The sequence below is a fragment of the Schistocerca gregaria genome, chromosome 3 (assembly GCF_023897955.1).
Source record: "Schistocerca gregaria isolate iqSchGreg1 chromosome 3, iqSchGreg1.2, whole genome shotgun sequence".
In the NCBI taxonomy this organism is placed as follows: Eukaryota; Metazoa; Arthropoda; class Insecta; order Orthoptera; family Acrididae; genus Schistocerca; species Schistocerca gregaria.
In genome coordinates, this window is record NC_064922.1 from 830274207 (window position 1) to 830301580 (window position 27374).

General features: G+C 39.5%; 1 protein-coding gene across 1 annotated transcript in view; it reads right to left on the reverse strand.

Annotated features, from left to right (window-relative positions):
- Positions 1 to 20090: 20090 nt before the first annotated feature.
- LOC126354623 (cilia- and flagella-associated protein 45-like) overlaps positions 20091 to 27374 on the reverse strand; it is a 168917-nt gene continuing 161633 nt past the window's right edge. Inside the window, exons 8-9 of the mRNA XM_050004387.1 lie at positions 21004 to 21173; positions 20091 to 20915 (exon numbers count right to left, since the gene is read on the reverse strand). Of these exons, the coding sequence (XP_049860344.1) occupies positions 20852 to 20915; positions 21004 to 21173 (234 nt within the window). The 3' untranslated portion in view covers positions 20091 to 20851. The remainder of the gene's footprint in view (positions 20916 to 21003; positions 21174 to 27374) is intronic.

A 27374-nucleotide genomic window follows, 5' to 3' on the forward strand; every position in this document is an offset into this window, starting at 1 on the left:
AGAAGTTAGGACATAAATGAGGTGAAAATAACACTAGGAAAGCCGCAAAAATAGTCAGACTCCGTGAAATGACTGTCAGGAAACGAATGATAAACGTTCAGTTCCAAGAAGTACATTCGATGATCCACTTGAAGCTTTACAGTGAAACAAAAAGGTGGCCATGAAACCTGTTTAAGGGAAATGATAACATTTTTCCGAATTTATTCAAACATTTTCCCAAATTCATTCAGTGATGGACAGAACGCCGGATTACACGATCATCTGATTAACTACTTAGATACCCAGTTTATGGCTCTGCGTAAAGATGAGTTCTTAAATCTATATGCAGAGTAACTGAAAGTAAGACAAAAAAGAAAGCGAACAGACTTTAACTATCATTTTACGAAATGATCTGAAGACTTAAGACTGAGTATTAATGTATACACGACTTTGCAACGAGCATTAGGTTTCAGCAAGAAAGAAGTTGTCAGATTGTTTTACAAACTAGGTGAGATGATGGACAAGTTCAAGTTTATAGCCACTTACGATCCTTCTAGGCACTTCAGTCTGGAACCGTGCGACCGCTACGGTCGCAGGTTCGAATCCTGCCTCGGGCATGGATGTGTGTGATGTCCTTAGGTTAGTTAGGTTTAAGTAGTTCTAAGTTCTAGGGAACTGATGACCTCAAAAGTTAAGTCCCATAGTGCTCAGAGCCATTTGAACCCTTTTTTTCCAAAGTGTGGGGGATATATTTTTTAAAAAAATCAACGAACGTATATTCTTATGACATGGAGTTTTATAATTCTGTTAAGTAAAATATAACACTATGCTTCAGTATGAAAAATGTTCCATTACGACGTTCAGAAAATATTGCAATTTCTAAAAAGCTACGTGTCCAGTCCTGCCTGGCATCTCCCAACAACACTCGTTGTGTCCCCTGCAGGCGACGCCTACGTTTCTAAAACAAGAACGATCGATCTGGTTGATAGAATGAGAAATAGAAGTAGTTAAACTGAACTAGTTGCAGTTACAAGCTAACTCTGGACAGGACGCAGTGAATACAAAAGTAAAAACGCAAAGGAACACTATCCAAATAAATCATGGTGCAACACTCTATCCCAGACACTTGTCCAATAGATGAACTCTTGTTCCAAATTAGTACTGTAATACTGGACAGTGATTCAAACCCAGATGCCCTACCTTTCGCAGACATTGCGCTACCCATTACATCTGTGCACACCTTGTGGACTAACTCAAAGCTTCGAGTTGTCACGCTTTTCTCTGCGTTTCATAAAAAACAGCGAAAAATAAGTTTTATGGGTTCGAATAACGGCCTAGCATATACACGTAATTCTAACATGTCGCAAATTGTGATCACAGTATGTACTCCAGTACAGAGTTTTCTAAGTTACCCGTGGTCTGCAACAAGAAAATTAAATCGTCAGTGCAGCCACATATTTTCGGTGCATATTACTCACCAAAGCGCTCTATCAAGAGTGAGAGAAATAAAAGGAAAATCTACATAACTAAACGGCTAAAACGGGCACACGGATGGACACTCTCAGTTCAGGTTACCTATCTATTTACATCTGCATCTACATTTACACTCTGCGGGCCACTGTGAAGTGCAGTCCAGAATGGACATCCTACGTTACCAGTTATTAGGAGTTTTTCCCGTTCCATTCAAGATTAGTGGGCGGGAAAAACGACTGTTTAACCCTTTCAGACCTTGTGATTACAATTGAGTACATTAACTTTTACTGTGTCTTAGCTGCAACGTAAGTTTGTTTTCCCAATGGAAACCTGATGTACACATTTGTTAATGTTCAAACTTTTCAAAACGTGCAACAACTGCCAACGGTTGGGCATCACTATGGAAATATTAGCAAGCCAGTGTAGCAGTGCACAACAGTTCGTGACCGCCAGAAGACACGGATGCGGTTGGTTCTGTGCATGCCAAAGTACAACTGAATATTGTTATTGTTATTTTGTGTGGTAATTATTTAATGATAATTTTGTTATTTATTGCAATAGAGAATATTTTGTAATTAGTTATTGTAGTCCATATAATGAAGCCAAGTGCACAAAGTATGTTCTGAAAACGGGTGCATATTTTTGTATAAAACCTGCGTCTAAAATCATCAGAAAATCTCCTGAGAGCATTACCACATAAAGAAAAATTTTCCACCCTCCATAAAAAAATTCAGGTCTGAAAGATTAATTGCCACTGTGCAAGATATAATTAATCGAAGCTTGTCCTCGTTATCCTTATTGGAGCGATATGTAGGTGCTGTAGTATATTTCCAGAGTTATTATTTAACGTTGGTTTTTGAAACTTTTGTTAGTAGACTTTCTCGGGACAGTATGCGTCTGTCTTCAAGATCCTGCCATAGCCTTCTACTGGCAAGAAAAATTTCATTTTTGATATTTTGTACAATTACTCGCCGAATTCAAAAATTTAGAGTGCTATCGTTATTTACTCTTCAGTAGGTTTAACCTCACATTAAAGTTTTAACACAATAAGTCAGGTATTAAACTTAGAAACTATTTATATATCTTGAGCAGCGTAACCCACAGTGCGCAAATTACCCACAACATATTCACCCAGTATCTGAGAACGAGAAAACTTCGCTCCTTCCAATAAACTTTGCACGTTATTTCAGTCATTTTCGGATTTCAGGCATGAAATTTTAATTTATTGCTTCTTTACTACTGATTCTATTCGCAATACATTTTGCGGATAGTATGCACATGTACCATTGAATGTACCTGCAAAATTATATCTTTGTACGGGGACAAATAGTTCAGGAGATATGACGTCATAACCATTGAGATGCTTTTTATACATAGATGTTCGATTCGTTACAGAATCGACTTCTCACGTTCGTTTAGTCGTATACTGGCATTAGGTTACATTTTATTAAATATCTTAAAAACTGTAGCTTCCAAAACGCATTAATTTGATTATGCCAATCAGCACCAAAAAATAGAAAACATGAAAGTAATGCACTAAGTCCATAAACGAGATCAGGTGTGAAGTTTTGCAAGCATAGAAAACGTAAAGAGGATCAAAGATAAGTAAGCGTTTCTTAAGGTTTCTTCCCAGTTTCTCCATTTCGAGGAGTATTAATGCAACATTTTTTGTTGTTGATATGCCACTCGATCTCCTAAGTCGCTTTGACTCTTTTTGTATTTCATAATTTTAATTTTCAGTTTCAACTTAACATCATGGGAATATGAATATTTTTAAAAACTCTTTTCTAGATTTATTTCATAACTCATTAGATACGCTGGATTTATTCATCCGCAGATGTAATTTCTGATCACCGAATCAGAAAGTTGGCATCCATATTCATAATAGTAACATCAAAAATATACTCTGCATATACTATCGAAATCACATACCATGCAACAAAGTAATCTTAAATACTAAGTGGATGACTGCCAATCATTTGAGGTACATAAATGTTGTGCACGTTTTAGGACAAGACACTTTTTCAGTTTTATAACAAATGGTAATTTTATAATCTTATCCCAGTTGAAAAAATGTCTGCGGAGGCCCGTGGTTACAAGATAGATAATAAGCGATAACCTAGGGCTTGGGACTACACAAGGCATGAAACTACGTTGGACCACAATCATCACCCGTTCGACAATTATACAGACAACAGAAATAAAAAATACCGGTGGTTAAAGTCCAATAACTATTTTTCTAAACCAAGGAACACAAATGGAAGTTCAAGATATTGCTAAGTTTCCGTGGTTTATGTTACATGCATTGTGAAGTAGCGGTTAGTGTTGCTGGCTGCCGTGGTGCGAGACTTCTGTTCAAACCGAGACAAAATATTTGCTATACATTATTTATCATTTCTGGACGGTTTTCTAAATCTCATATCTTTATAATATTTTCTTATTCTCGAATATTCAGTGTTCATATAAACAGCAGTACTCTCCATCCAGGACGCAGTTCTGTTCTCTCTGTAAATTGGGGGCCGTAATAAATGTGCTTTCAGTATTAACTGTTGTAATTCATTTCTACCGTGCTTCCTGATTTGGATTCCATTGTGGTTACGATTCTGGGCTGTTCGAAACGTCTGTATCACCGCTGCTGCAGTTAGACATCATAAAAGCGGTCGTCTACATGGACGGGAACCTTACTACGGGCAGTACATCGTCCCTAAGATCCAGGTATTCAGGAGGCAGATGAATTCCAAAACAGCAGTAAGTAAGGTGCGTATCAGGCATCCATCAGTGTTTTCCGAAGACGTTGGTCACTACCGGACAAAATGACGAAGGATTCGAATGAGTCGCCAAGTACAAGAGGTGGGATGGCATGACGTATTTGGCAAACGTGTAATTTTATTTCGACGGCAGTGGTCCGAGAACAACGAAAAGCTGCTCGACTGCTGGAATAAATTCCAGGCCGAACTAAAGAAAATATTTGGTGGCAATCAGCAGCAACCTCGCTTAGCGGAAGAACAATCTAAGAACAGGGCGTAGCATCATGACCAAACGACACAGCTTCACATTCTGAATATTTTGGACGTACGCCACATCGTGAATCCGAATATGACAGAAACCGACAAAATATCACATTTAATGAAAGGAGTTGCAAAAGACATGTACCAAGCTCTTGTAGTAAGGAAGTCACAGTGAAAGAAGAATTCTTCTAAGTGGTGCCAGCGAATCGAGGAAAAGGAACATAGTTGGGTGACAGAGGTATAATCGACTCTCGAATGTAGAAGAATACCTTAACCTCGTCTGTCTCATGCATCAGGTAATAAATAATGCATAATGGAAATCAGTGTAAAGGCAGAGTTCCTACGAGAGTAATACTACAATGTCTGTAGCATACTGTATCGAATTTATTATGAAAATAGTAGGTACATGAAGACATAAATAGTCATCACGGAGTTACATAGTTTGCGCGCCGGGGTGGCCGAGCGGTTCTAGGCGCTACAGTCTGGAACCGCGTGACCACTACGGTCGCAGGTTCGAGTCCTGCCTCGGGCATGGATGTGTGTGATGTCCTTAGGTTAGTTCGGTTTAAGTACTTCTAAGTTCTAGGGGACTGATGGCCTCAGAAGTTAAGTCCCGTAGTGCTCAGAGCCATTTGAACCATAGTTACATAGTTTCTTTCATAACATGAGTACAAAATAAGGCATTTGCATTTCCTGTATGGAAGTTGGCATAAAGGTACTCACTGTCCTGTTGTGTTATTGCATTTTTTGTACTTCGTCCAACCTCCGTTGTACGTTGTTACCTCGAAAATTCTCTTTGAGGTTGATTTTGTTAGGGTTTGTAGTCTTTCCAGCCCGGCGTTCCGTATTACCCTCCTGAACCCATCGATTCCATATTCTGCTAACAGTCATTGGATCTCGACCAACGCGAGCAGCAATGTCGCGCTACGATAAACCGCAATCGCGATAGGCTACAATCCGACATTTATCAAAGTCGTAAATGTGACGGTACGCATTTCTCCTCCTTACACGAGGCATCACAACAACTTTTCACCAGGCAACGCCGGTCAACTGCTGTTTGTGTATGAGAAATTGATTGAAAACTTTCCTTGTGTCAGCACATTGTAGGTGTCGCCATCGGTGCCAACTTTGTGTGAATGCTCTGAAAAAAAAAATGGTTTAAATGGCTCTGAGCACTATGGGACTCAACTGCTGTGGTCATCAGTCCCCTAGAACTTAGAACTACTTAAACCTAACTAACCTAAGGACATCAAACACACCCATGCCCGAGGCAGGATTCGAACCTGCGACCGTAGCAGCAGCGCGGCTCCAGACTGGAGCGCCTAGAACCGCACGGCCACCGCGGCCGGCTTGCTCTGAAAAGCTAATCATTTGCATATTACAGCATCTTTTTCTGTCGGTTAAATTTCGCTTCTGTAGCACGTCATCTTCGTGGTGTAACAATTTTAATGCCCAATAGTGTATTATTAAATTCTCCTGAGTGAGGGCGCCAAGTTTCCGTGACCTCTGAGAGATAGCGTAGCTGCAGGACAGTTTCAAAACAGCGACTGTGAGTGATATTCGTTACAGGCAACGTGCTATCATTAATTTCTCACTGCAGGGAAGGAAATGCGCGGAATATTCACAAACGCTTGTGCAAAGTCTATGGAGAAACAGTTAGTCGCTGGGCACGGAGGGTGAGGTCATCAGAAGGCGGTTCGCGCGGAGCTATATGATTTGCAGTGGTCGGGAAGACCATTCACGGCTGCCACACCTGACAACACTGCACTAGACCCCTCGCACGTCCACTTGTTTGGACCGTTAAAGGAGCCATTCGTGGAAGACATTTTGAGGACAATGAGGAGGTGATTCACACAGTGAAGCACTGGCTCCGCCATCAGGACAAGGCTTGGTTGGTACCCACAGGGCACACACGCTGGAGGAAGGCCATAGAACGGGATGGAGATTATGTGGAAAAATAGGGTGTGTGGATAAAACACCATTCTTTCATGCGTATATTCTCATTACGTTCAATAAAGAATTGTTGAAGAAAGAAAATGCGGTGCATTACTTTCTGGGCAAGCCTCGCATGATTTCCAGAAAATTCTAATCTAGCTTGTTAATATTTGAGTGTCAGAGAAGGTTTCTGCAGTCGTTTCTTGAATGCAAGATTCTTGTCATTTGACAAAATGTGACGTTCAAGTCTGGCAGTTACTGGCAATTGTGAATCGGCAACAGGATACGAAGAATAACAGTTCGTGGCCCTTGTCTCGACCAAAAGTAACAGTTTCGGTGCCTCAGATAATTTTCTACTTTGCCGATTATTTTCTGCTCTGTCGATATTGTGTACCCAGTAAAACGAAATTATCCATCGGTGAACTTGAACGGTTCAACGTCTTAGCGGTTTGACGCTTAGAGGGTCCCAATTCCTTTTACGCGTCGATTTTTGATTTTTCACTCATGGCAACGCAGGGGAGGGAGTGGCTATCGTACTCCCATCAGGATGTGTCCTAGCGAAAGAACAATGTCTCTTCTGTACCAATTTTCGAATGCTTGCAAATTCAGTGTGTGGTAAAAACAGATTAGGGGCCCAAGCTGAAAGACTGTCAGCACTGAGAATCGCCCATCAATTATCCAGTAGTTTTACGTGATATCGCTGACTGGACAACGCATAAAATAGACATGAACGTATGGCATCGTTGGCCGGGAGGCCCCATCCGGGGAAGTTCGGCCGCCAAGTGCAAGTTTTATTTCAGTCGACGCCACATTGGGCGACTTGCGCGCCGGTAACGACGCATAATTCAGGAGGAAGTCGAAATGATGCTCCAAGACGACATCACTGTAGCTTCAGAGAGTCCTTGGTCCTCTCCTGTGGGCCTTCTGAAGAAGGAGGGCACATGGATTTTTTTTTATGTGTCGACTACTGACGACTGAACAAAATCATAAAAGTTATATGTATATATTGCCACTCATTGATGACACCCTAGACCGCTGGAAAGGAGCAACGTATTTCTCAACTATGGACATGCAAATAGGCTACTGGCAACACGAGGTTCACCTGAAAAAGACTGCCTTCATAACACCTAACTGCCCTCGTGAGTTCAAAGTTATGCCGTTTGGACTATGTAATGCTCCAGTCATTTCCAGCGTATGATGGACAAAGTGTTTCGAATCCTTAAATGGACGGCATGTCTTTGCTACCTGACTAACACTGCCATTTTTTCAAACACATCTAAAAAACATCTAAGCCTCACGTTGAAGAGCGTTCACACCGCAGTCCCCCCTCCCTCCACCACCACCCCCACCCCGAAACCGAAAATGTGCCTCTTCGTCGTCCAATAAATAAAAATCTTAGGGGACATACTTAATGGCGGTGGAATCCATCCCTATCCAGAGAAAATAAGAGCAGTCACAGATTTACCGACTCCTCAGCACATTCGTGATGTGAGACAATATCTCAGGATGTACCCATACTAAAGCCGATCATAAAGAACTTCTGTACCAAGGCACAGCCATTGCACGAACTACTTTAGCAAGGCTTCAAATTACTTGGAACGAAATGCAAGAAAGATCTTTCCATGTCCTTAAGGAGGCGCAAACATTTTCTCCAGTTGTAGCATTGTAGGACGAGAGTGCCAAGACAGAACTTCACAATGGCACTAGCAATTATGGGATATGTTCAGCTCTAGTTTCAAATTCAGGAAGGTACTGGAAAGGTGATGGCTTGTGTTTTCAGAGCACTCTGCAAGTCTGCGATGAACTACTCAGTAACTGAGACAGAGTGCCTTCCCATTGTTTGGCCATCAACAAGTTCCAGTCATATTTATCTGACAACTCATTCTTCAAATTCAAATGGATAAGAACACTATGGGACTTACCTTCTGAGGTCATCAGTCCCCTAGAACTCAGAACTACTTACACCTAACTAACCTAAGAACATCACACACATCCATGCCCGAGGCAAGATTCGAACCTGCGACCGTAGAGGTCGCGTGGTTCCAGACTGTGAGCGCCTAGAACCGCTCAGCCACCCCGGCCGGCGGCAACTCATTCTCTGCGCTTGCTGTCTACACTGAAAGATCCATTGGGAGACTGAAAAGATGAGCACTGAGGCTTCAAGAGCATGATGTCAGGATGGTGTACATAAGCGGACACAAACACAAGGATGCCGACTGACTTTCAAAAGAATCATTTGGTGGAACACAGCAGCGTGGACGATGGCTCAGTCATCGCTACATTAAATGACATTTCTGTTGAACAGAGGGAAGATCCAAGACTGATGAAAACCATAGAAACCTTGAAGGAGGCGGAACAGACCAAAGAAAAATTCCAGTTAATTAACTCAACTTTGTACAAGAGGAAGTATTACCAAAAGGGAAAGAAATGTTCTCTTCATCCAAGTTCATCTACGGCCAGCTCTCCTGAAGTATTACCACGACGCTCCAGCTTCTGGTTATCTGGAATTCTCAAAGACCTTAGATAGAATCAGACGTAGATCACTCACCAGGCTTCTACCAATACGTGAGGCACTACGTGATCCATTTTAAGTAATTCCAGGGATGGAAGCACGTGCCACAATTACCTCCAGGGCTTCCGATACCAATTCCGCCTGCAGCAGCAGCATTCCACTCGACTGGAATCGACCTCTTGGAGAGGTTTACGGCGTCTACAAACGGTAATCGGCGGATTCTGTATCCACTACGTCCCCTGCTACGCTGTCACCCAAGCTGTGCCGACAGCCAAAGGTCTGGAAATTACAAGGATTCTAGCAGAAGACTTCATTCTGATTCACGGAGTACACCATATGATGATCTCTGATCGTGAAGAAGTTTCCCGATCGAGACTCGTATCAGAGGTAATTTCACTTTACGAGATCACCCACAAGGTGAAAACGTCCTACCGTCCACAGGTGAATTGTCTCACAGAACACTTAAACAAGACACTGATCTAATTCTGTCTGCGGCGACATTCGCACATTACAGAGCGAAACAAGACTTTACCGGCATCACATCTGTCTTTCTGCACCTCGGCCGTAAGAGCGAAAAATCGATATAGTGTTCCTGTTTCACCCGGACGACAATCGGAATGACTAAGTGAAACATCTCATCACAAGGATCAAAGAATAATAATAATAATAATAATAATAATAATAATAATAATAATAATAATAATAATAATATTTATTCAACATCGAATAATCAAATACAATCCCTAGCAATAATACAGTTTCAGGACATCATATAGATTATTCTTCTGAATACGTCAGTTTATAAATTTAAAAACTAATGGTTTGTTTGTATTAATAAATTTTACATTTGATGCATTTTACATTTGGTAGTATACAATCACAATATTACAAATATTGTTGTTATCAACATCGTATTAGTTGTAAGTTACTTTAAACTATGAGCTTGACATACTTATGAAGCACTTTTCATATAGATATAGTACTCGTCTAAGGAATAAAAAGGGTTTTCAATTAGAATTTTTTTTAGCTGATCTTTTAATTTGTTACTAGGAAGGGTTGTGAAACTTTTTGGTAGGGCATTAGCTAGCTTCATCCCAGCATAAAGTGCATTTTTTTCATATAAAGCTGTTCTGTGGCTATTTACATGGTATCTGAACTTTTGCCTTGTATCGTACTGGTGCAGGTCACAGTTGAAATTTGGATTTATTGTTTTAACGAGCAATATAACTTTCAATATGTATAAACCTATAATGGTAAGCACTCCTAATTTTGGGAACAGATTTCGACATGATTCTCTGGGTTTGGCACCACAAATAATTCTGATAACTTTTTTCTGTAGTATTAATAATGTGCTTAGGTTGGCTTGAGTTGTTGCACCCCATATTTCTACAGCATAGTTTAAATTTGATGAGAATAGTGCATGATAAGCAGTTTTTAGTACACCCATATCCTTACAATATTTGCTCATCATATTTATAGCAAATACATTCTTCGACAGCTTACAGGCTAAGGAATCGATATGCATGTCCCATTTGAGGCTGTCCTGGATTGTAATTCCCAAGAACTTTGTCCATTTTTCTTTTTTCACAATGTCATTTCCTATGGATAATTTCATACCAAATTCTATTTGTTTCCTTGTGTTAAATTCCATCATTGCAGTCTTCGAAGCACTTACATTTAGATGGCTTTCATTAAAATACTTCACTATTTCATTAGTTACACTGTTGCACAGCACCTCCAGACTGTCATAGTCTTCGTGTCTACACACAATTGATGTATCATCTGCATACAATATTTTTTTACAGTTAGGGGAACAATACTGTATGTCATTAACATAAATTAAGAAAAGAAGGGGTCCCAAGACAGAACCTTGAGGCACTCCATATTCGATATCAGTAATTTTAGATTTGAAAGACCCACTTTTTGTTTTAAGCAAGACAAATTGTTTTCTATTGCACATATAGGATTTTATTAGATCATAGCCAGTTCCTCTAATACCCAGGTTCCATAGCTTGTCAAGTAATATGGTGATGTTGACACAATAAAAAGCTTTTTCTAGATCAAGGAACACTCCAGTTACATACTCCTTATTCTCTATGGCAGTTATTATTTTGTCTATTAATTGTGCTGCGGCTACTGAAGTTGACTTGTTTTTCATAAAGCCATTCTGATTTTCAAATATTAAATTGTGTTGACTCAGGAATGTCATTAATCTAGTATAAATAACTTTCTCAACTACCTTAGAAAATGCAGGTAAGATTGAGATGGGACGGTAGTTCTCAATTTTTGATTTATCACCTTTCTTGTAAATCGGGGTTACTTGTGCTATCTTTAGACTATCTGGGAAACAACCTGATGCAATTACATCATTTACTGCTGTGGCCATGGCATCAGATATGTTGTCTATGCATCTTTTCAGTGTACTGATAGACAATCCATCATAGCCTGCTGATTTTGTATTTTTTAATGACCTTACTATGGTTTGGATTTCCTTGCTAATGGTTGGGGCCAAGTATATGCTTTGTTTGTTTGGAATGCCCTTATATCTATACTGAAGATTCTTAAAATGGTCATTGACAGATTTTCCAACAGAAGAAAAGTACTCATTAAAAACATTTGCAATCTGACATTGAAGTTTCATGATACGCCCTTTATGGTTTATAGTAAAATCACTAGTAGATCTGTCCTTACAATCCCTAAAGCTATTTATTACTTTCCAAACAGCTAGTCCAGTGTTAGTAGAGTTCCTTAAAATTGTGGCTACATATTTACTTTTAGTTTCTAGCATCAGATCTTTATAATAATCATGATAGTTCTTAAATTCTACCTTTAGTCTATTATTATTGTTATTATTTACCATTGCATATTGGAAAAGTCTAAGTTTCTCTCTTGCTGTTTTTACTTCATGATTTATCCAGTTATTTTTTTGTCTCTTTTTGCAGTCATTTACTGTAAAGGTCATTTCTGGGCATGAAATACTGAAGCAATAATAAAAATCTGATGCAAATTCACTGAAAGTAATGCTGTTTTTTTCACCCCATTGTAAGCTTTTCAGCAAACTGTTGAGATCTTTAACATTGTCATCATTGGTGATTCTTTTTGTTACATATTGTTTCTCTTTTCTATTGACATGAGGATTTTCAGCTTCTATCCATACCTGTATTGCGTGGTGGTCAGAAATGGCAAGCTTCAGAACTGATGCACTGCATGTAAAGTGGGACATGTTAGTTATAATGTTGTCAATGCATGATTTGATACTATTGACCTCTCTAGTGGGCTCATTTATCAGAAATGTTAAGTTAAACTGTGCTAGTATTAGCATTAGTTTTTTAGAGATAGAGTCATTGGACAACAGGTCAATGTTTATATCTCCAGTTAGTATTATGTTAACCCAGCCATTTTTACTGCAGTGTTTACTGTCAATGTCAACAAGCAGGTCGTTAAGAACATCAAAGAAAATATCTAGGCTACCAGATGGAGGTCTATATAGGCCTATAATAATTAAGTTCTCTTTCCCCCACTTATAATTAATTGCTGCTAGTTCTATTATTCCCTCAATGCTGAAAGCACTTACATCTATTACACTATAATTACTACTGCTGGTAGCAAAGATAGCTACCCCACCACCACGTTTCTCTTTTCTACTGAAGGCAGAGCAAAAGATCATGGAGAGTGGCTTACATACACTGATTAGCTCATCTGTGTACCAGTGTTCACTTATAACTAAAACATCTGGGTTATCAATTGCTGCAATGGTATCCAACTCATTGTGCTTATTGCTAAGACTTTGAAAGTTCTGCTGAATTAATTTGAATGTGAGTTTGGATTGTTGAACACTTGATGGGGGTGTCACCCTACCAGGCTGATTGTTTTTAAGACTACAAGGGTTCCGCTGTATGACATTAGGGCTGAGTTTCTCCTGCTGGACCATACAAAAGAAGCAAGACAGCTGGCTCGCATAAGCAGTGAGATACAGACCTGGAGAGTTGGTATCATTTTCACATCTGCGCAGAAAATGTGACTAACACTAAAGCACTTCTTTGAGCCATACCTATCCTTTATCGCTTGCCAGACGTCACAAATGACGTCAACGGCAATGGACCTTCATCAAGAAGGTAAAAACGCAGAGACGTCTTCCATGTCCACCGTATGAAGCTCTACTATAGTCCTGAGGCGCATATCAGTGATGGACCTGCTTGTTCAAGGGAATTTAAGGCCAGCTCAGCGACAGTGAAGCTTCAACGGGAGCGTTGCCTTCGATACTCATCATCTATATCTACATCCACATCATAAAATGGTTCAAATGGCTCTAAGCACTATGGGACTTAACTTCTGAGGTCATCAGTCCCCTAGAACTTAGAATTACTTAAACCTAACTAACCTAAGAACAAATTACACATCCATGCCCGAGGCAGGATTCGAACCTGCGACCGTAGCTGTCTCGCGGTTCCAGACTGTTGCGCCTAGAACCGCTCGGCAACAACCTGCATCATACTCCGTAAGCCACCTAATGGTGTGTTTTTTTCTCTTTATTGAGTTTCGATTCCCCCGATGGTAATAGTGTGTGTCGGTGTCGGAGGGTACTTCTGGTACCACTAACTGATCCCCTTACCTGGTTCCACCCGCGTATGGCGCGTGGGAAGGATGATCGTCGGTAAGCCACGGTATTGGTTCTAATTTCTCGAATTTTCCCGTCATGATCATTACGTGAGATACACAGGGTGGTCCATTGATAGTGACCGGGCCAAGTATCTCACGAAATAAGCATCAAACGAAAAAACTACAAAGAACGAAACTCGTCTAGCTTGAAGGGAGAAACCAGATGGCGCTATGGTTGTCCCGCTAGATGGCGCTGCCATAGGTCAAACGCATATCAACTGCGTTTTTTCTTTTTTTAAATAGGAACCCCCATTTTTATTACATATTCGTGTAGTACGTAAAGAAATATGAATGTTTTAGTTGGACCACTTCTTTCACTTTGTGATGGATGGCCCGGTTACCTGTGTGCTCTAATGCACTGCTTTCTGGGCGGGAAGGCGTGCCAGTCCCCGGCACGAATCCACCCGGTGGATTAGTGTCGAGGTCCGGTGTGCCGGCCAGCCTGTAGATGGTTTTTAAGGCAGTTTACCTTCTGCCTCAGCAAATCCAGGCTGGTTCCCCTTATTCCGGCAATTGCTGCGTGAACACTATCTCCACGTACGCATACACAATAAGTACTCTACCATGCAAACATTGGGGTTCCCTCATCTGGTGTGAGATGTTCCTGGGGAATTTCCACTGGGGGCCGAAATGCACAATAACCCTGGGTTTGATGGGGGGCGGTGGTGAAGTGAGTGGACTGCTGTAGCCTGTCGTGGGGTTGCGAACCACTGAGGGCTATGGCGGGGACAAAGCCTCTCCATCATTTCTAGGTTCCCAGTTCCATACAGTACAATGTGCAAAATAAGTACAATTTAATAACGAATCCTTCATAATAGTAAGTATACACTGAGCACCCGCAGGTGACTTTAATCTGTTCATAAATCACCTTGAAGCTCTACTGGCCTATCAAACAGTAAAAAAATAAAATAAAATAAACTGAAATAGTGGTTGCTTGTAATTTGAATGTAGATTTCCTTAAAAACTCTCTCAATAAATTTATAACTGTTAGTAACACTATTATTTGATTTAATTTCTGCTGTACCCTTCCCAAATAAGGTAGCTAATTACTCACAAACAACCACTGTTCATCTCTTTCTAAAAAGGTGTAATGAATAAATTTATGTTACAAAACCAAAGCTGAATGGCCTTTCAGATTGTGGCATGCAGTTTCTTTTGTCAAATTTTAATACTGAACAGGATATGAAATCTACTATATCTGAGCTCAAGAGGGCAGCCAGTAAAAAAAACTGTGAGATTTAAAACTTTCCCGGCGTACTTATTGTACCACAAAATTTTGGGAGAACTGCTGGATGTTTGTAGCTTCCTGCCACAATGTTTTGGCGCAGAGTCTTCTGACCATCTTCAGATTATACTGGTGAAAACTCCCTGAGCTCTGGTATTTAAGGCCCCGCCAGCACATGCTTAGTGGATTCACTTGGCGTTGCACATGAGGTACTTGAGCACATTCAATTCTGCAGCACCGCGCACCTTCCATGGTGAAAACTCGCCATATCCATATCAGTTTGATTATCTTCCCACAGTTCCATCACAGAACTACGCTGGCTACGGAGGACATGAAGTTTTTCGATGACTGGAGTCCATCCCGAATTCAATTGCAAACCGCCGTCACGATTAATAAGAGACTCACTGTCAGACAGATTCATTAATAATAGAACTCCAAAAGTTAGAAGTATGGGCCACAGTTTTTGTCTCATTGTAATTCATGACATGACCAGTGGAAATACAGTGTTCGGTGATGGCAGACTTACAAGGCTGAAAAAGGTGAGTATGCCACTGATATTCCACAATGCTATCCTGCATAGTACGCATCGTTTTCCGTATATAAGACTTGCTGCATTCACATGGAATCCTGTAAACACCTTCCTTTCACAGCTCTGGTGATCTTTGACAGATCGCAACAGCGCTGAAATTTTTCCAGGAGGGCGAAAGATTGCTTTCACTTTATATTTTCTTAGTATTCTGCCTATTTGCACTGAAGTATTACCAATATATGGTAAATAGGCAGTTGTTTTAAAGGCCTCTTGCTCTTCTTTGCTCCTTTGTTTACAGGTCTGCAGTGCTCTGTCCACTTGCTGCGGCGAATACCCATTCTTCAGAAATAGAGTCTGCAGGTGCTCCAGTTCTGTTTGTAAACTATCGGTGTCAGAGATGACATGGGCTCAGTGAACTGATGCCTTCAAAACACCCATCGTTTGTGCTGGATGGTGGCAACTAGTGGCTTGCAAGTAAAGGTCTGTGTTAGTGGACTTTCTGTATACCGAATGACCAAGTGTGCCATTGCTCTTACGTTGCACCAAGAAAACAGCACACAACCCTCCTTCTCCAAGTCCAAAGTGAATTTTATGTTTTTGTATATGGAATTGAGATGTTGTAGGAGCTCGGGGAGTTTTCGCCAGTATCACCTGAAGATGGCCAGAAGACTCTGCGCCAAAATATTGTGGCAAGAAGTTACAAACATCCGGCACTTCTCCCAGAATTTTGTGGAACAAGGAAAAAATTGATTATTTTAAGATGCCCCTCATGATATGAACTGGAGTGATGTGTACAGAGCACATGGCATGGATTATTAATACAACACTTATTAAAAAAAAGTCCTTACCTTGTCTTAATACTGTTTCCTCCAAAACAAACACAGATTAGACCAATGTCTACAAATAGGCAACTGATAACCCAAGGTATAAAGATATTTTGTAAAATAAAAAGGGAACTGTATCATTCAGTAATATAAAAATCCGGCGTTGATGCTGTAGCTCATTGCAAGACATTTTGCAAAATGTTAAAAGACAGTAATACAAACGTCAGAGCTAATGCATTATGAGAAAATGATAATCACATTAGATAACAAAATAAAGACAATATGGGATATATTGAAGGAGGGGAGTGGTGGTAGCAGAGATGCAGATAGCATTAACAGTAAGTGATACATTGATAACAGATGTGTGCAGTGTCACATAACTTTTCAGCAAGCATTTCAGAGCTGTTACAACAAAGCTGGGGTCATCAGGTTCAGTAGATGCTGCCATGGAATATCTCATACCAGTCATTAAAAAATAACTTCAGTAATATGAATATGACCCTCACTACACCAGTAGACGTAATGTCCACTATAAAAATTTTAAAATCATAGAACTCCAGTGGTTATGATAAAATATCAACAAAGTTAGAGAGTGTGATTTTGCATTTAGTAACATTATCTGTGTAACCAGTCATTTACCACTGGAAGATTTCCTTAATAGTTGAAATGTGCTGAGGTTAAGCCTTTGTTTAAGAAAAGAGATAAAGATAGACAATCAAATTTACTTCCTGTTTCATTTTTGCTAGCAGTCTCAGAAATTTCAGGCAGTGTTATATACATTCATAATTTGAATGTCTGATAAATTATATTGTCAGACTCACAATTCAGATTTCTAAAGGGTTCCAATATTGAGAAAGCTATCAACACATACAGTGAAAATGTGCTCAATTCATTAAACAATAAATTACAAGCTACTGGTGTATTTTGTAATCTGTCCAATGACTCTGACTGAGTAAAGAAGAATATCCTTTTAATTAAATTAGAATATTCTGATATAACACGAAATGCTACAAAATGGTTCAAATCTTGTATCTCTGACAGGAAATAAAGATTCTCAATAAAACACAGCATACATTAAGCTATCAGGCATCATCCAACTCGAAACTAATTACATTGCTGTGTCCCACAAGGTTGCACCTTAGGGCCCCGCCTTTTTCTTCAGTATGTCAATAGCTTTTGTCTGTGAGATTACAAGATGCCAAATCTGTTCTGTTTGCAGATGATCCAAACATTTCAATAAACAGTAAATCAAGTATAGCCTTAGAAAGGTAGGATAATGGAATTTGTGTGTTCATTAATAACTGGTTCTTAGCAAATTCTTTGTCACTAAAATTTGAAAAAAAAAGACTATATGCTCTATAGAACTTGAACTTTATGATGTTTCCACTAGTAACTGCCTAAAATATGATGACAAGCAGAAAGCAGAAGCTGACAGTATTAAATTCATGACATTACATGTTGACAATAAATTATGCTTGGAGGAGAATACCACATAGCTGCTGAAGTGCCTATACAAATCTCTGTTTGCAATGTGAATGTTGGCAGACACTGGTGATATAAAATTGAAAAGCTAGCATAGTATGCTTATTCTCATTCAATTATTTTTGGGGGTAATTCATCAAGCCAAGCTAAAGTATTATGAGTCCAGAAACGTGTAATAAGAATTATTTATGGTGTGAACTCAAGAACAACCTGCAGAGGCCTGTTTAGGGAACTAGGAATACTAACTACTGCTTCCAAATGTATTTTTTCCTTGATGTAAACTATATCTCTTTTTTCAGACCAGCAGCTTAGTTCATGGAAACAATACTAGAAATAAGAGTAGTCATCATAAAGATTTAAAGTCAATTGCTTTAATCCAGAAAGTGACCATTATTCAGGAACACACATTTACAATATCTTTCCAGCAGCCACAAAAACCTTACCTGCTAACAAAGTTCAGTTCACGAGCAGCCTAAAGGATTTATTGGTGGCCAACTCCTTCCACTCCACTGATGAATTTCTCAGTATAACCAATGGATGTGTAACTGTTACTAATGCACAACGTCAAATACTACGAGTATTATGTACAATCTGACTGCTCTACAAAATCAGTGTAGTAATGCTATCATTCTAAATAAGTGTCATGAAATGATTTTTCTATTTGATGACACATGTCCACTATGGTCTACAAACTGTCATGTGCATCTTAGTCCACTGAATGTTGACACATTCTGTGACAAGTTATTTACTACCTTTTAAATGTAAATATGTTTAAGATTTTTTTTATTTATTCCATATCCATGAAGATGATTTCACTTAGGATTTGCGCAAGGTAAATTAAAATAGTTATTTTTCTTTACAAATATTTATTGTGTACTCCTACTTTTCTGACATGTTCTACATCCTGGAGGACCTACTCACTAAGGATCTAATGCAACAAAAAGTACGTCTAATCTAGTAGTGGTTAGCATCACTGGTTTCCCTGCTTAATGTCACCATTTCAGATTAGATAATTGGTAAATATTTGTTATTTTGTATTTATCATTTCTAGAAGGTCCTCAAAATGTATTATGTTTGCAATGTCTGCATGTTCTGGAATATTCAGTATTTCTACAAATAGCACCACTCACACCCACTAGGCAGTCCTGTTCTGTTCATACGTTGGTGTCCATATTAAATGTTCTATCAGTGTAAAGTGTTGTACTTCACTTACTACCCTGCTTTCAGATTTGTACTTGGTTGTTGTTACAATGTGACATCTTAAGCAATACTTTATTCTATATCAAAAATGATTTCACCACCTGATTGTACCATAACACTGGCACTGAAATTGGCCATCGTAATACTAGAATTAAAAATAATTTCCATACAGATATTCTTTTATTTTATTTTTTAATATCTAGATATTTCCAGTTTCAGACATAATTGAATTTTATATTAAAAAATTACTGTTTAACCCCTTACCGCATAATGTGCCAGATATGGCACATACCACTTTTCTCTTTGTCAATCTCATATCTGAGAATATATTTCCAAACTGCATGTTGGGACAGATATGGCACACAGTCCAGAGCAGCTGTGCAAGTAGTGTATGCCATCTGTTGGGAGAATAAGGAATTACGTGTTATGACTCTGCTTTGTGTTGCTGCTGTTTACATCCAAGTCTGGTCACACAAACATTTGCAATCAGGTACAGTAAATGATTGATTTCAGTGTTTATATTATTTGCAGAGGAAAAAGGACATCTGTGGACAGTTATAAAGAGGTAAGTTTATATTTGTTTATTAGAATACATATAATACTGAAAAATAGGTCTGTGACGCATATGGCACAACATGCAGTCCGGTCCAATCGAGTATGTGGTTGCATTTTACCTAAGGAGGCAGCAATGAAGAAGAATGGTCTAGGCAGCATGGAGGAAAAGATAGCAACAGTAGATGGTGTGCAACTGTCAGTAGTCTCCTGGTTTGATAATAAGTAGTCAACACTTTGTCAACTTACGTTGGATGCAAACCAGAGGCTTTTCAGGGAGGAAAAAGAATACAAAATGGTACCTCGTCCACACACTTTGATGATCTACAATGACTACATGGGGGGTGTCGATCTATTAGATTCTAAGCTAGGATATTATAGAATTCAAATCAGATCAAAGAAATGGTACTTGAAGATATTCTTTCATCTAATTGACTTGGCTTGTGTGAACAGCTGGCTGTTATGGAGAAGAAGAAATACGGACTACATGCCTCTTGTTGATTTCAAGGTCGCAGTTGCAGAGGCCCTCTGTACAACCGGGAAATCCTTATCCAAGAAACATGAAATACAAAAACAGCTTGACTGCAAGAAGAAGAGAGGCGCTACAACAGATCTTCCACAGCGTCAGGTGTGACTTGATGGGATACATCACATGCCTATCTGGCTGGAAAACCGTGGTCGTTGCAAGTATCCAGAATGCAAGGGAAGCGTGTATGTAGTACAACATTGTGCTTGAATAAGGAGAGAAATTGCTTCATCAAGTTTCATAATGAATAGAGAAAAATGGAAACAGAGTGTGTGTTATTTCCTCAAAATATGTGTATTGTAATGAATAAAAAGTGTAATTGTTTTACATTAATACAGTTCTGCTAGTCCATGTACAAATCTTATTGTGTATTTTCCACATTGTGCATCATCAATCCCAAAACTGGTATCACATGGTATTAGTCATTACTGCATGCTGTCCCATATATGTCACAAACCCTTAATTCTAAAATAATCGCCCCTACATAAGATTTAGAATTTTCTAAGCATTTTTTATGAAATCAGAACATCGAACATAACAGGTAACATTTTATTCAGAAAAAAAAAACATGCAGTAAGGGGTTAAACGTCACTGGGTTTCCAATTGCCCCTAAAATTTAAGAACTAGCTCCACACACATGATACCCCTTCATCAAAATAATAGAAAAAATACATCTTAGACAAATTCTTAAGCATATATGAAAAACTAATTACTACATCAAACAATTCAAGTTATAAAATGTGTGCATTGTAATAACTATTGTTTGATAGAAAACGTGCATCTCTTAGCTACAATATTGGCCCTTGTTCATTATTCGTATGGACAAACCAAATACTATAAGATGTATAGAAACTGCATTGTTCTCTGGTTTTGGTAGCAGTTTAATAGTGGAAGATCGATTAAGTGACCTTCATCACTGCTCAATATCCAGTTTGGACTAGCGGTGATTATGGTTTAAGTTTGAGTGCCCGTTCAATCTCCTTAATATAGCGCTCTGGAACTTTCTGATGCCTGAAACAAACATATGACTTCATATAAGGAAATGCTTTAAAAATCGCTTCCGGAAACAAACACACACAAAGTAATCAGGGTGTGTTACCTTAGATTATGTATCTTTTTACACATAACATTCTTCACATTTTCGTCATGAAGTGTTCTTTCTTTATGCTGTTCTAAAGCCTCTTGGTACATTTTCTCTCTATCCCGAACACGTTGTATCTCTTTCTCTCTCATCTGCTGCAGTATGGCTTTTCTGTGTGCCTCAAGATCCTACAAGTAATAAAAGGTTATGAAGAGTTAAATTCTACTTTAAGTGTCAACCAAACAAAAGACAAAACAGAAAAATGAAAAGCAGCTGTAGTTCTGCTCACAATTAACACTTCTGTATCAACATATAGATGCAATCATCAGAAGCAAAAGTTAAAAAGTAACTGCATGCTTTCTTGTAACAGATTGAGAAGTGAGTAAGTCCAAATTTGCCTTATTTTATCCAACCATGCTGTTCACTGCAGTGGTCATAGCAAAAATTAACAAGGCTGCAATCCATGCCTAATCATCCTGACTATGTTTTCACAAGATTACCTTAAATTGTTTTATGTTTACTAAAGATTTTTAGGTATGTATCAAACTCAGAAAGTTTTCTGTTTTTGATGAAATGGGTGCCCCCTCATCCTAGTGTAGGTACAGGAAACACAAATATAATGACAAAACAAAACACAACACCACAAGATAATTAATGTAGAGTAATGAAATTTCAGGAATACATTTGCCTAGGTAATATTTGTGATTAACATTGCAAGATCACAGGTTAGTGCAAGATAAGCCATTGCAAATGGTGCATTAATAACAGGTGTAACACAGAATGTTGAAAGCAAGCATGCTAACGTGCATGCATTGTGTTGTACAGGTGTCAGATGTCAACATATGAATGGAGTTCCATGCCTGTGCACTTGGTAGATCAATACAGGAATGGTTAATACTGGTTGTGAATGATGCTGGAATTGTCATCCAACGATGTCTCATATGTGCTTGATTGTAGACAGATCTGGTAATCAAGCAGACCAAGGCAAGATGTCGAACTCTGTATAGCGTGTTGAATTACAACAGCGGTATGTGGTGACTGTTATCCAGGTCCAGTCACCAGAGGCCCATAACTCACTTCCTTCTAATCAACATACGGCTGTCGCTGTCACCAAGGCAGAACCAGGTTTCATGAAAAAACACAGTAGACCTTGACCTGGCCCTCCAATTAGTTCAGGGAGTGAGGCGGCATTGTGGTTAGCACACTGGACTTGGGATCAGGAGGATGACGGTTCAAACTCCTGTCGTCTGGCCATCGTGATTTAGGTTTTCTGTGATTTTCCTAGATCTATACAGGGAAAAGCTGGGATGGTTCCTTTGAAAGGGCACAGCCAATTTCCTTCTCCTTCCTTGCCTAATCTCCTCCTCCAAATACATCTCGCTTGACACCACTAAAGTCACAAATGGTGGTGGATTGGGATCAGTGAAATGCACGCTACAGGGCATCTGGATCAGACTTACCCTTGACACAACCGATTTGTAACAGTTTGTTGTGTCACTGAGGTGCCAACTGCTGCTGAAATTGCTACTGCAGATGCAGGACTATGTGCCAGAGCCATACACTGAACAGGATTATTTTCCCTTTCAGTAGTGCCACATGACTATTGGAGCCCAGTCTTCTTGTGACTCTAAATTCCCGTGAGCACTGCTGCCAGCAATCATGTACAGTGGCTACAAGTCATGCCAAGTCTTCCCGCAATATTGCAGAAGGAACATCCAAATTCTCCTTGCCTTATTATATGACATCGTTCAAACTCAGTTAGGTATTGATAATGGTGTCTTTGTTGCCTTAAAGGCATTCTTGAGTAACATGAACTCACCATGTCCAGTCTCAAAGGTAAGTAACATTCATGACCCTTACAGTGTGTATTTAAAGCAAAACTGACTTCCGTCCTCATAGTGGCACTACTAGCTCCACTCTTATGTGAATGGCATGAGATTTGAATATACGTTATCTTTCAGATGTAAAAAGATGCCTACAAGCTTTCATTTATGTCGCTCAGCTCCTTCTTGGTGCTGCGATTTTTTTTACATCAGTTTACTTACCGTGGTGAAATTAAGTATGTCTGTTACAACCAACAGTATGTCTCTTACAACCAACTGGTACATTATTGCATTTATTAGTACAAACAATGCAGATTGATGTTTTGACAACTCTGCAGTTATATCTAGACATATACTCCACACACCACCATAAAGTGCATGGTGGCGGCACCTTATACCACAACTAGTCATAAGCGACCATTACAAGGAGGACAATATCATGGAAATGGAAGAGGATGTAGATGAAGATGAAATGGGAGATATGATATTGCGTGAATAGTTTGACAGAGCACTCAAAGACCTGAGTCAAAACAAGGCCCCCAGAGCAGACAACATTCCATTATAACTACTGACAACCTAGGGAGAGCCAGTCCAGACAAAACTCTACCATCTGGTGAGCAAGATGTATGAGACAGGCGAAATACCCTCAGACTTCAAGAAGAATATAACAATTCCAATCCCAAGGAAAGCAGGTGTTGACAGATGTGAAAATTACCAAAGTATCAGTTCAATAAGTCACAGCTGCAAAATACTAATGCGAATTCCTTACAGACAAATGGAAAAACTGATAGAAGCCGACCTCGGGGAAGATCAGTTTGGATTCCGTAGAAATGTTGGAACACGTAAAGCAATACTGACTTTACAACTTATCTTAGAAGAAAGATTAAGGAAAGGCAAACCTACATTTCTAGCATTTGTAGACTTAGAGAAAGCTTTTGACAATGTTGACTGGAATACTCTCTTTCAAATTCTGAAGGTGACAGGGGTAAAATACGGTGCGAAAGGCTATTTACAATTTGTACAGAAATCAGATGGCAGTTATAAGAGTCGAGAGGTATGAGAGGGAAGCAATGGTTGGGAAGGGAGTGAGACATGGTTGTAGCCTCTCCCCAATGCTATTCAATCTGTATATCCATGGAGAAGAAATAAAAACTTTGAGGTTCACCAATGACACTGTAATTCTGTCAGAAGCAGCAAAGGACTTGAAAGAGCAGTTGAATGGAATGGACAGTGTCTTGAAAGGAGGGTATAAGATGAACATCAACAAAAGCAAAAAGAGAATAATGAAATGTACTCGAATTAAGTCGGGTGACACTGAGGGAATTAGATTAGGAAATGAGCCACTTAAAGTAGTAAAGGAGTTTTGCTATTTGGGGAGCAAAATAACTGATGATGGTTGAAGTAGAGAGGATATAAAATGTAGACTGGCAATGGCAAGGAAAGTGTTTCTGAAGAAGAAAAATTTGTTAACATCGAGTACTGATTTAAGTGTTAGAAAGTCGCTTCTGAAAGTATTTGTAAGGAGTGTAGCCATGTATGGAAGTGAAATGTGGACGATAAATAGTTTAGACAAGAAGAGAATAGAAGCTTTCGAAATGTGGTGCTACAGAAGAATGCTGAAGATTAGATGGGTAGATCACATAACTAATGAGGAGGTATTGAATAGAATTGGGGAGAAGAGGAGTTTGTGGCACAACTTGACTAGAAGAAGGGATCTGTTTGTAGGACATGTTCTGAGGCATCAAGGGATCACCAATTTAGTGCTGGAGGGCAGCATGGAGGGTAAAAACTGTAGAGGGAGACCAAGAGATGAGTACACTAAGCAGATTCAGAAGGATGTAGGCTGCAGTAGGTACTGGGAGATGAAGAAGCTTGCACAGGATAGAGTAGCATGGAGAGCTGCATCAAACCAGTCTCAGGACTGAAGACTACAACAACAACAAGAAGGATAGAGAAGATAACCTTGTACCACTACCATTACTCCCTTGTTCCAGTCACAAATGGGGCAAGGGAAAAACAACTGTCTATACGCCTATGTACGAGCTCTAATTTCTCTTATCTTGTCTTCACCGTTCATAAGCAAAACATATGTTGGCAGCAGTAGAATCATTCTGCAGTCAGCCGAAAATTCCACTTCTCTCAATTTTCTCAGCAGTGTTCCTCAAAAAGAATGTCGTCTTTCCTCCAGGGATTCTCATTTGCATTTATGGAGCATTTCTCAATTTTCTCTGCAGTGTTCCTCAAAAAGAATGTCGTCTTTTCTCCTGGGATTCTCATTTGCATTCATGGAGCATTTCCATAAGACTTGCATTTTGATCAATTCTACCAGTAACAAATCTACCACCATCCCTCTGAGTTGCTTTGATGTCTTCCTTTAATCTAATCTGGTGGGGATCCCAAACGCTCAAGAAATACTCAAGAATGGGTCACACTTGTGTTACATATGAGGTCTCCTTTATAGACGAGTGACACTTTCATAGATTTCTCCCAATAAACTGCAGTTGACTATTCAGCTCCCCTACATGCTTGTTCCATTCACATCGGTTTGCAACATTATGCCTAGATATTTAATCACTGTGACTTTACCAAGCAGCACATTACCAAAACTGTATTCAAACATTACAGCATATAGCACGTAACTCAACCCTGTTTTCCCCTGCCACCTCTGTTACTTCACTCTGTTTCTCCCTCCCACCTCTGTTATGTACAATGCAGTTAGCTTTTCACTCTTATTAGCGCATGCATGATGTTTGAGCAGTGATCTCTGTCTGCATATTACCCTGTCTTTCACCTTTAACAATGTAGTCCCCAACAATCAGTCTTTCTTTCTCATCCCGTATGGTAAGTCTCCCCTGACCTGCATTTCTGGTTGACTTTCCCGAAATCTACCTCTTTTCCTAGATCTCTCCAGTCCGTTTCCTTCACCCTTCTTCCTTCCCCTTCAACCCTTCTGCCTAAAGAAGGAGCCACTGGTTTGCCAAATACAGTAGTCTTTTATTTGTGTGTTCTGCCGCTGCTTGGTGAGTGGATTTTTATCAATCCAATTAAATAATTTATTCAACAGAAAGTACTTCACAAACCGCGTAACTCAACAACATGTTGATCCACCCCCTTTGGCCCTAATGCAAACAATTACTCTGCTTTGCATTGATTGAGAGAGTTGTTAGATGTATTCCTGAGGGATATCGTGCCAAATTCTGTTCAAGTGGAGCATTAGATTGTCAAAACCCTGAGATGGTTCAAGGGCCCTGCCCATAATGTTCCAAATGTTCTCAGTTGGGAAGGGATCCAGCAACCAAGCTCGCCAAGGTAGGGTTTGGCAAGCATGATGAGAAGCAGTAGAAACTGTCGCTGTTTGCGGGTGGCCATTATCTTACTTAAATATAAGCCTAGGATGGCTTGCCACAAATGGCAACAATATGGGGTGCAAAATATCACTGAACACCGCTTTGCTGTATGCGTGCTGCAGATGACAACCAGAGGGGTCCTGTCACCTGAACTGTTATTGACTGGACTAAAACTGCCTTCATTGATGAATCCTCTTTCGAACTGAGCCATAAAGACCAGCAAAGACATGTCTGGAGATGCCCCAGACAGTGGCAGGATACCGACCTGACTGTTGCCAGTCATACAGCATAAGAACCAGAATTGATATTTATTTTCGGTTATGACCATTGAGCTAAAATATCACTACATTTACAAGGGCTCAAAAAATCTGGATTCCATTAATTGATTTACCCATAATGCTTCTGGTTGGTCATGTAAACATTCCAATACTGATTCTTAAAACACGGCTGTAGCTTCCAGATTTCCTGTTCCACACTCGCCTTCCACTCCCATGTGCACAAACAGTTTTTAAAATGTGCTTGCATTGTCAGATTACATCCTGACTTTTAAAATTTTTGATTTATCCAAACCGAGTGACTGTTTGTATGAAAAGAGCCATTGTACTGACTAAATGAGAAACTGGATAGCTCATTTCCAGATGGCATTTGTGTAACACTACCGACAAACAGAAAACCAGCATATGAACAGTCTAGCAAAAACAAGATTCTGTACCCGACACCTGCACCTCTCCTTGTGCTTCTCAGGAAAGCATTTCTCGTCCATTCTTAAATAATTTCAGAAATTGTCAGATCCAAGTATGAGTGAATTTCTTCCTTTGAGCAAGCCATTTCTTTTCCCACAGCTTTCTCTCACTTTTTTCAGGCATTGTCAGTTCTAAAACAGTTGAGGCAAATCCAAATTTGTGTGTCTTTCTCACAATAAGCAGCATCTCAAGCAATATAACCTAAATGAGCCTAACATAAACAACAGGCAGCCAGCAATAGAAACAGAGTAGTGCTATGATCGCTGCGTGCTGTTGGTTGGGTCATGTAGGGGTTGGCGGCAAAGTTTATCAGTTGGTTGGCCGATAAATCGATGCATGTGCAGGGCCCTTCACTCTTCCCACTTCTTGAAAGTAAAAGCACCCTGGTCAAGTGGTCAATTTCAGTGTGTATATGGACTAAGCAATTTGTGTCCTAAAATGTTATTCCAAGTTTATGATTTTTCTTTGTTGTGTCA